A 10,213-nucleotide genomic window follows, 5' to 3' on the forward strand; every position below is an offset into this window, starting at 1 on the left:
GAAGGTCCCCCATGACAGAAAGTCCGGTTTCTGAAATAACGGGTCCCGGACTCTGTACCATGATACATAGCTAGGGTTGTTAAGGCTTCATTCATATGCAATGTCTATTTTCTAAATTCTATTTTCTATTCGCGGTATGTCTTATGATCACGGTCTGTGCCCTGAATATCCCGAGGCGTAATTACTGGCAGCGCGAGCCAGTTACTATAAGTTACTATAAGTAACTGGCTCGCGCTGCCAGTAATTACGCAGCGGGATATTCAGGACACAGACCGTGATCATAAGACATACCGCGAATAGAAAATAGAATTTAGAAAATAGACATTGCATGTGAATGAAGCCTAAGTGACCTTGGCTATATGATGATCACAAAGGCCCGTCCATTTAGACAAGCTTCAGTGAAGATCGAGGGTAACCTCGAGCCGCTCTCAAAAATATCTCGCTTCACTCGATATTTCTGCGTAGCGTCTCTCGGCAAACTCGAATTAAACCTCGACGTAGTCTAGAATTTCAAGACTACATCTTAGTTAAATCAGTCGAGGTCTCTTAAATGCTGGAAGTCAGAGAAAGCTAGATTGACCTTCTTGGCATCTGGAGAATAGTGACGTTGCTTGTGTTATATACCTACCAGTAGACAAATTTAAAATCTTTCACACTCTTAAAAAATTAGCATAAACATTTCACGTTTAACAATTTGTATTTATAATTTTATTACACTAAGTATTATCATATGGGTATCGTTTGAAAACGTGAATTAGTTTACATTTAAGCCGCACGTGCATGCAAATTATTTGTAAATCTATAACTTTTTAACGAGAGTTGTGTTATTTACCTTTTGTTTTTAAGCTGTTCATTCTTCCTCTTTATCAGATATATCGGTAAAAATAAAACATTTCCCCCCTTTGAACTTGTATTTATATGTAGCATGCTTCATGCTCTGAAAACCAGCACATGTATGTTCCGAAACCGTCTCGTAGTAAAAAAATGTCACCAAAACGTAGAATTATTACTCCTGTGGATTTGAAATAAACGTCCGTTTGATTTTGACTATATTCCGTAACCGCCTCGTTGTCAGAAATATCTCCAAAAAGTAAATTTCTTTCTCCTTAGCACTTGTGAAAAAATATTTTGACTATATTCCGGTCCGACGCTCCTTGTTTATTAGAATTGTCACTTAAAAGTAGAGGTTTTGCATTGGGACCTTTTTTTCTGCAGCAGGCCCAGCTAGGCGTGGCTCAGCTGAGACGCACATGGTCAGTGTTGACGATTGATTAAAAACTTTTCACGCCAGTTGAACGTCCATGACAAGTATTGAGCAAAAATTGACCAAATTGGTCAGACATTACGTAAGAATTTGGCGGGAGGTGACCAGCGCACGTGGACGAGTGTATTTCATATAACATCTCTAGAGCGTGATATTGGATCACTTTATTCGGTTTTAGGGGTGTTTTAGGATGGAATGACTGTATTTTATCTTGGTATGTATGTCAAATAATACACTGTCTCCCTCTCGCGATATATGCCATGAACACCTCTCGCTGACGCTCGAGATGTTATGGCATATATCGCTCGGGTGACAGTGTATTATGTCACACGTATAATATACAGGGTCCCCCTGACCCTGCATTTAACCGGACCGGCATCGGCTTTGCAGACGGGCACATTCAGTTCACACAGTGCCGTGAGTGAATGGCTGCTCCAGGTGGGGATCTTTTTTACAGCTTCCAAAAAAGACGGAAAACGGTTGGAAAGATGTCCATACTAGTACGGTCTACATACACGAGGGATGAAACATTTTCTTTCTTTGTATCATTAATAATATATCTTAAAGAAAACGTGAAAGCTGAGAGATGACAGCTGAGAGTACATAAAGCGTACATTTTGAAAGACCTTGAGCATAATTTATGACGTATTTGCACAAGGTGTCAGCCGACTGATGTTATAACTATTAGAGAGGCTCTACTTTTACTTGTGGCGAAAAGATTACATTCCTGGAGACTGCATTTTTGGCCAAAACGAACAGTTGTTGTCTCTTTAACTTTATAATGCAAGGGGTGGGAAAATAACAAAACAAATAAATAAATAAATAAATGAATAAATAAATAAATAAATAAATAAAAAGACAAAGGGGTTCACTGATACATATTGGTCGCTTATGTTCAAAAATGCTGCTAAGTAAAGTTTTTTCGCATCAAATCATCAGCAAGTTTTGGAAATAACGTCCGAATGAAGATGTAAATTCTGGAAGAAACGGGGACGCCGGTGTATATTTCATACTGCCTTGTCACCGTTGCTTGAATAATCTCCATGGCAACATCACGTGGGTCGAACATGTGTGCAGAGGAAGCTTTTGCGCCTAAAAGGGAATTGAGTCCCTCCACTGCGTTGTCTGTTCCTGTAATTAATTGATTGGTTAAATAAATAATTAATATCTTTATACAAAAACTGGTATTGCAACGAAAAGTTAAATAAACTTGCATGAAAAAAATGCGCATGTCATGTAATCTTCTGAAAATGTAACAAGATAAAATCAGCGTAGGGAATTAAATAAGAAATAGTTGGTAATAATTTTTTTTTTTTTTTTTTTTTTTTGCAAAATAGGTTTAATAACTGATTTACAAATTGGTGTTTTCATTTGAAGACGTGATGTTATTTAATTCAGTAAGCTCTCACGATGATTTTATTTAAAATTAAATAAAATAAATCTAGCTGTAATTACGCTATATTTTGAACTTTTCATATGCCTAACATTTCACATTTTATACTGTATGTCATTTTTCTAGAACATCTTGCAAGCAGACTTTGGTGCTCTGAGATGCAACAAAAACCATAAATTGCTATAGATGTTGCATAATAATAAAATATTAGAATTGAACGGTTTATCTGCTTCATTTAGAGTAAAATGTTTTCTAGTGTAACTTACTTGCTAATCCAACAATGCTCAGTGTTACGGAGATATTTGAGTGTTTTAATTTTAGTTCTTGTCTCAGCACTCCAAAGAAGCCCTGGAGAGCGTATTTTGCCGTTGTGTACCACGACATATACGGAAAGGCAACATGACCTATAATCATAAAGCGCTGTATCATTAGAATGACCATTAGTGTACATATATACATGTAGATAATAAAAACCAATAAAAATATTTGCATTTAACTTTCACAAAAGATAAATACTGCACTTAGAAAACAAACTCTTTTGATGCGTAAAGTATAGGATAACAGTACATGTGCCATGGGAGTAATAGGCGCACACACAACACAAAAAGATAAAAATAATAATAAAACATGAGATACCGGTAACAAACAATGTTTTAGGAAAGGCAATGTCAACAAAGACCAATAATTTAATTGGAAAAGGGACGTGCCTGTTATTCTCGTCCAACTATGTCTACTGGGGGTAAAAAAAAAAAAATAATGAAACTCATACTGTACTTAAGGGATGTACATACTGACCCGCCATGGATGAGACAACGCCAATACGCCCACTACTGTTGGTCAGCAAAGGTAAGGCGTGGGACGCCAAATGGACATATGACCGGAAGTTAACGTCCATCGTCGTGGCCAGTTTTGTGAGGTTCTCTCTGGTTCCAAGCCACGTCTCTCTTTTAGCAAGCAAAGCATGGTTCAACATCAGTATGTCCAAACCTCCCAGTGATTGTTCTGTGAACTAAAAAATGGTGAACATTGATATTAACTAATAAATGAAGCACTAATGTAATAAATGAAGCACTAATGTTTGGGTAAGTGTTTGTACGTCTCTCTCTCTTTCTCTCTCTCTCCCCTCTCTCTCTCTCTCTCTCTCTCTCTCTCTCTCTCTCTCTCTGACCTTGTTTTGGTAACAAATGAAAGAAAGAAGCATCTATACATCACCCACTTTTTTATCTTAACAGCGTACATTTATGCAATATAATTGGCCCTGGTTTAAATTACTGGAAGGAGGTTTGATCATTACTAGTACTAGGTAGCAAGCTGTGATTGTATTTCGTCATCTTGGCAACATCTACGTAATCCATGTATCACTGGGGTAACATGCACGTAATATACGTTCGATAAAGATTCAAATGTTTGTTTTTAAAGTTAAAAGTCAGTGACGTGATAAATCCGTTATGCATTCGTTGATAGTGTCCATGACAAAATTTCTTGGACGAGGTTAAGATTTTGGAAATTCAAAAGTAGAAGAAAATTACACATATATTAACTTTCTTCAATTACTTTCTGGCATTTCATGTCATAAAATATTGTATGAACGAAGAAACGTCGGTGGCGTCTTTAAATACGTATAATTATTACCAAATCGATTATCCCATAAAATATTTATAGGATTTATTTTCAATCTTATCTCCCATATTGTTGGTAAAGGCAGTATTTACCTGTATAACCTTCTCCGTATTGTCCATGTCTCCCATGTCAGAGACGAGGTACACGTGTTTCGCATCGGAGTTTGGTGACAACTTCTTGCATCCTGATACGACCTTCACAAGAGAAATACAACCGTAAGCCGTCCCATTTTTACTTAAGATCAATTAATAGCAAAACATTTTTTTATAACTTTAATATGCAAAAACCATTCAGTTTACTGCATGATCACCTTAAAAATCATCGTGTCTTTAGAAAATCGGCTTTTAATTGTAATTACACGTATTAGTTTTCATTTGATTATATTTAAATAATAATAATAATAATAATGGTAATAATAATGTTTGCGTGTACAGTATGTGTCTGACCTTCTTCAACAGATGTTCTCTTCGAGCAATCAAAACAAGGTTTGCTCCCATCTTGGCGAAATGATACGCCATCTGTTCTCCTATTCCAGTCGACGCTCCTGTTATCAGGACGTTTTTACCTTTCACATCAGCTGGAAAATTAAAGACACCTTACACCGTATGCCATTTAGAGAGAGAGAGAGGGAGAGAGAGAGACAGAGAGAGGGAGAGAGAGAGGGAGAGAGAGAGAGAGAGAGGGACACTCTGGGTCACATAATAATCTATATCACGATAGGCCTAATCGGAGGCTCTCCCTCACTTGTTCACTTAATGTAAAAGAGACTACACTCACCGGGGTCAAAATCGTCAACGCACTGCATCGCAATGTACGCAACAATCACTGCAGAGAGGGCCAGCGTCATTAAGGTAAACTTCAGCCCCATGTTGGAATATATACCTCCAGCGTCTCGGGTATCTAAGCATTGTATGCACTAACCATGGCTACTTAATGTGGATTTGACATCTATATATAACCCTGAACACGATTGAGTGTAAAAGTAGGTCACTCTTTCTGTCAGTTACTATACATATTGTAGACTTCGCATGTTACATAACTGACACAACCCAAACACTCTGCTATAACGCACTGAATCTGTAAGTATCGTTGTCATATGTGAGAAAGAAAGCTGTATTTCAGGGTGGGGTTACCCTTGATTTTTATGGACAAGCTCAGTACTAGACATTGACCCACGTACGTCACTTTACCAATAACCTATACGAACTTAATAAAGCGCTAATTACCTCTCAGGTACACCAGTGGCCTTCCGATAAGTTACACTAGTCTCATTTAACAGAGACTAACGGTCTGAACGCTACACGAGATGGCAGACACCGCAATTAATTAAGCTGTTCTCCAAAGTCCTTTACAGGTCAGCTATATATATATATATATATATATATATATATATATATATATATATATATATATATATATATAAAGGTTATGTAATTAAATATGTATCTGTGTGTGCACATAGTTTTATTGAGAAGTGAAATTGAACGTGTCAGTGTTTCGTGGTTTTCTTTTGATTAATTTTGTTTATTATAAATCAGGTTCGGATCCAGGATTATTTGAAGGAGGGAGGGGTCGGCGGATGCAAAGCCAACCTTCCCCCCTTACTGTGGGGTTCGGCGCCCGCTGAAGGGCCCCAAAATTCGGTGTTTTAGAGGGCGAACGGTGCTATTTGGTACGGTTTAGAACTATGATTCAGCTAGTCAAAATTCTAATTTAAAGAGGGACCATAGGTTTATTTTAGTATTTATATGTATTTTCTGTTGACTATATCCCATATATATATAAAACGATCAAAACCCACAGATAAGTGCCTGTTGTTTATACATCTTTCTGAAGTGCACGAGAAGAAGTGGTAGGGAGAATTTAAAACTAAATTATTTAATGCAAAATGGTACAAAACACTGGGTCCAAGTGAAGAAACGGGTCTAGTAATACATTGAACATTGTCCGATATAACGTGAAAATTCGGGTAATTAGACGCTCTTTAGTAACAGACCCCTCTTGAAATCAATCAAGTGATTGCTGTTTGTCCATTCTCAGGACGCGTATTGTTAAATTAAAAAATGTAATTAGTGAATTTATTCTAGTGCGTATATACAATACCCGCGTGAATCATGTTAAAAGTAACAGCATTGAATCGTCAGCAAGTTTTGGAAATAGGAACTGAATAAAGAAGAAAATTCTAGTTTTCAGATCCATGTCAGTGTGGACTTGGTATTGTCTTGAAACTGTTCCTTGTATTATCTCCATGGCAACGTCCCCTGCGTCTGCAATATGTCCGGTTTTCACAAAGGTTTCTCCTATCATAGCTTTCATGGACTCCACTGCGTTTTCTGTTCCTGAAGAAAACGAAAACACAACAACTATGCTTTTTCATGAAACTGTTTAACTTACAAACAGTTTATAATTACTCTAAAAATGAGTCATGTTATTAAATATTAGTCCTTTCCCTTTCCTGGTATATCTTCAAAATAAATAAGTAAATGCAAATAATGTATTTTTATAAATAGACTGATAACATAATTTGTTTTGACTCACTTGTGGGTCCCACAACACACATTGTGATGGTAACATTGGAGTTCTGTAACTTCAGTTCCTGCCTCAACACTCCAAAGAAGCCTTGGAGAGCGCGTTTGGCTGCGGTGTACCATGTGGTATAGGGGTACGCAAAATAACCTGTAATTAGTCAATTTATTTATTTATTTATTTATTTATTTATTTATTTATTTAAGACAAACCCAGTGAAAAAAACCTATGGTATTTACCAACCCAGAGATTAACACATTGCTGTAAAAACGCTGTTTATGTTTCGTTTACCCCCCCCCCGCCCCTCCCCCACCTCTTGAATTAACCATACCCACATGTACCGACCTACTAGTGACGTAACCACGGCTATCCGTCCACTACTCGGTGTCAGCAAGGATAGAGCATGGGACGCTAAGTGGACGTATGACCGGAAGTTAACGTCCATGGCTATGGCCAGTTTGGTGAAGTTCTCTTTGCTGCCCATCCACGGTTCTCCAAAAGGCAATAAGGCGTGATTCAACATCACTATGTCCAAGCTGCCAAGGCTTTCTTTTGCGAACTGAAAGAAAAAATGAACTGGAAACGCACAGGCATTCAAAGACACGGGATTTTTCTATAGAACAAAATGAATGTTTTTGGAAATTACGACATTTTCCTTTCATCGGTAAGATATGCCGTATCCAATATCCGTTTTTTGTAGCTGCAAGTTTCTAATGTTTAGGTACTTTTATAATGGATATGGGTATCAATGAATTTTTATCATATAAATTAAAGTCTTATACGTACATGTATTCTGTGCTTTGAACCGAGTAAAAAAGATCGAATGTCAGACTAAACAGCTGGACGGATTTGAGGACGAACGAGTAGTAGAACTATAGATGAGCAGATGAATGAAGGGTTTCATAATAAAGAAACAAACAAACAAAAAACAGTGAATAAATATATTATCTCTATTACAAACACTATTGAGCGTGGGAACAAAATAGAAATAACAAGTTACTTGCACAACTCGCTCTGTCTCCGTCATGTCAGCCATATCAGCGGCGATGTATGCATGTTTCTGTGCAGAGTTCGGGGATAGGTTTTTGCATTCTGACCTAACCTGTAACAATAAGACAACTTCTTCTTTTATTGTGGCGTCTTATGCATTCTTATAATGAAGGATTTAGAGCAGTAAAAATAACATATTTCCACAGGATTAAAGTGAATACTATCTAATTTTAATACAAGATACACAATTCTGGCTTCAAAACATCCACTGTTGTTATTTATGATATTGCTAATAATGTGACTTCACACAAGCGGTATTACTGCCGAACAGTGACCTTTTTCAACAGATGTTCTCTTCGAGCAGTCAAAACAAGGTTTGCTCCCATCTTGGCGAAATGATACGCCATCTGTTCTCCAATTCCAGAAGAGGCTCCGGTGATCAGGACATTCTTGCCAAACAGCTCAACTGCATAATAATAATAATAATAATAATAATAATAATAATAGTAATAATAATAATAATAATTCATTCAGCTTAAGTATATTTATAATTACAATATATACATAAATATATCAGAAATTTGAATACTGATGGTGCTCTTAAAAGTGGTACGAAAATAAAAATAATGATAATAACAAAATCCTGAAGTTTGAGATGTAAAAAAAAAAAATAAATAAAGAAATAAAATAAAACATAGTGTATTAAAATATAGTTAAAATTAAAAATTAGAGTTAGAAACATCTAAAGATTTTGACTTTTTTTAATCCTCTTACTTCCTTTTAAAAGTTAAAAGCATTTTGTGATTTGGTAAAAATTGAACAAGATTCAACCAGAATGAAAATAGCCACTCATCGCAAGCACCCTCCTCTTCCCCACTCAATATAGTTTCTGACAATAAAATGTAATACGGAAGAAAAGCAAGAAGAGAATATTAAAAAACCATTCACCTGTCTACATGTATCATTAGAAAAAAAAAGATAATAATAGTTACGCAGAATTGTACCCCTTAATTAATTTATCAATTAATTAATATATTTATTTGACAATATAGAAATGAAGATCTAAATGCAGATCTATGACGATAAGAATGTGCACAGCTAGTAGAAAGAGAAACATCTTTATATATCAAGTAAACATCTCGTTGACCCTGCCCGACTATACGCACTGTATGCCTTTAACGTTTTGGGTGCACGTGGCTAACAGGTTATCAAGGACATATCGAGGTGACTGCCGGGTGAATCACCTTATCGTAATAGACTGTGACATTGCATTCAGCGCACGTAATGTAAATGTACAAGTATGAAATACTTTATCAGTGACCTATAAACTCGTAGTTCATGACTTTCTTAAAGAACTTGCTGTAGCAGCCCCAATATAGGCATTTTGCAGCTGACTAGACGTTGACTTCTTTTGTTTACTTTAGAGCTTGCTCCAGTCCGAATGGGGATGAGAGACGTGCTGGGTATTTTTTGTTCCCGTTGCACTTTGCTACTAGTTCACGTAACCCGTATCTGCTGTTGCACTCAGTTTAAAATAGCACTTATAATTCCTTTGCTGGGCACTTGGCATGTTAGGGACGAAACGTGTGAAAATGTACTAGGTCATGGTGGTGCTGGTGATATGGACGACATTGCCCAACGCCACACTTGGTGACCCAGACTGTTGCAGAATTCAATAAATTGAATGAATGGTAAGTTAATCTGTTCTCGTTCATCAACAATGTGAAACTATAAACTCTGGGTTCAGTCAACGTGTTACTAGTACTTACCGGGGTCAAATGTTTCCATGTGTAATGTTGAAATATATGCAACCACCACAACAGAGAGTGACAGCACGAATACTTTGAACTTAAACCCCATTGCCTTGTTGTTGTTTCCCCGTGTCTAATAGGTCCTAGGTGTTAGAAATCCTCCCTCAGCTATTCATTCAGCCCAGTCGGATCGATTATTATGTAGGTCAGTTGTTAAATGTGAGGTGAAATATAGCTGCAAAGTCCAAGTATAGACATAAGGGGACCAGTATGTCACCTTACCTCCATGAAAGCATCAAAGGAAAATTATTAATTATTTATTTATTCACTAATATGTTTATATCTTTGTTAACTAGTACATAGAAACCACGCGTGATTTTGATAACTTTAATTAAATGTCTTAGAGGGCCTTCTATTTTTTTTTCCTTTTGATTTAGATCAGTTCAGTTTATTTTATTTTATTAAAGTCTCACCCATAAAGGTAAAAAATAAAAAAAATAAGAATTAAAACAGTCATTACAACAAGGCAGTTCTATAAAGAACTATGAGCGACTGATTAGCATAAAACACGTACCGTAATTATGTCGCCAACCCAACTGCGTCTTGAGCAGGCTGTTTGGGGAGATTATTATGTGGAGCTCCAAGAACAAAAATGAGGAAAGTAACCCT

The 10,213-nt window shown here is 36.6% G+C and overlaps 2 protein-coding genes across 2 annotated transcripts; both read right to left on the reverse strand.

Moving 5' to 3' along the window:
- Positions 1–693: 693 nt before the first annotated feature.
- LOC106174180 (hydroxysteroid 11-beta-dehydrogenase 1-like protein) lies at positions 694–5,630 on the reverse strand. Its single transcript, XM_013555602.2, has 6 exons — positions 5,055–5,630; positions 4,724–4,854; positions 4,370–4,471; positions 3,453–3,666; positions 2,924–3,061; positions 694–2,395 (listed from the first exon to the last, which is right to left on the reverse strand). Exons 1-6 carry the CDS (start codon positions 5,143–5,145, stop codon positions 2,172–2,174), a joined length of 900 nt encoding a protein of 299 aa, XP_013411056.2. The 5' UTR covers positions 5,146–5,630; the 3' UTR covers positions 694–2,171.
- Positions 5,631–6,241: 611 nt separating this feature from the next.
- LOC106174173 (hydroxysteroid 11-beta-dehydrogenase 1-like protein) lies at positions 6,242–10,168 on the reverse strand. The gene is made up of 6 exons (XM_013555595.2): positions 9,563–10,168; positions 8,129–8,259; positions 7,804–7,905; positions 7,149–7,362; positions 6,816–6,953; positions 6,242–6,616 (listed from the first exon to the last, which is right to left on the reverse strand). The coding sequence occupies exons 1-6, from the start codon at positions 9,651–9,653 to the stop codon at positions 6,390–6,392; spliced, it is 903 nt and encodes a 300-aa protein (XP_013411049.2). The 5' UTR covers positions 9,654–10,168; the 3' UTR covers positions 6,242–6,389.
- Between the last annotated feature and the right edge of the window lie 45 nt (positions 10,169–10,213).

This window comes from Lingula anatina, chromosome 9, assembly GCF_051362555.1.
Source record: "Lingula anatina isolate TDL-2025a chromosome 9, LinAna3.0, whole genome shotgun sequence".
In the NCBI taxonomy this organism is placed as follows: Eukaryota; Metazoa; Brachiopoda; class Lingulata; order Lingulida; family Lingulidae; genus Lingula; species Lingula anatina.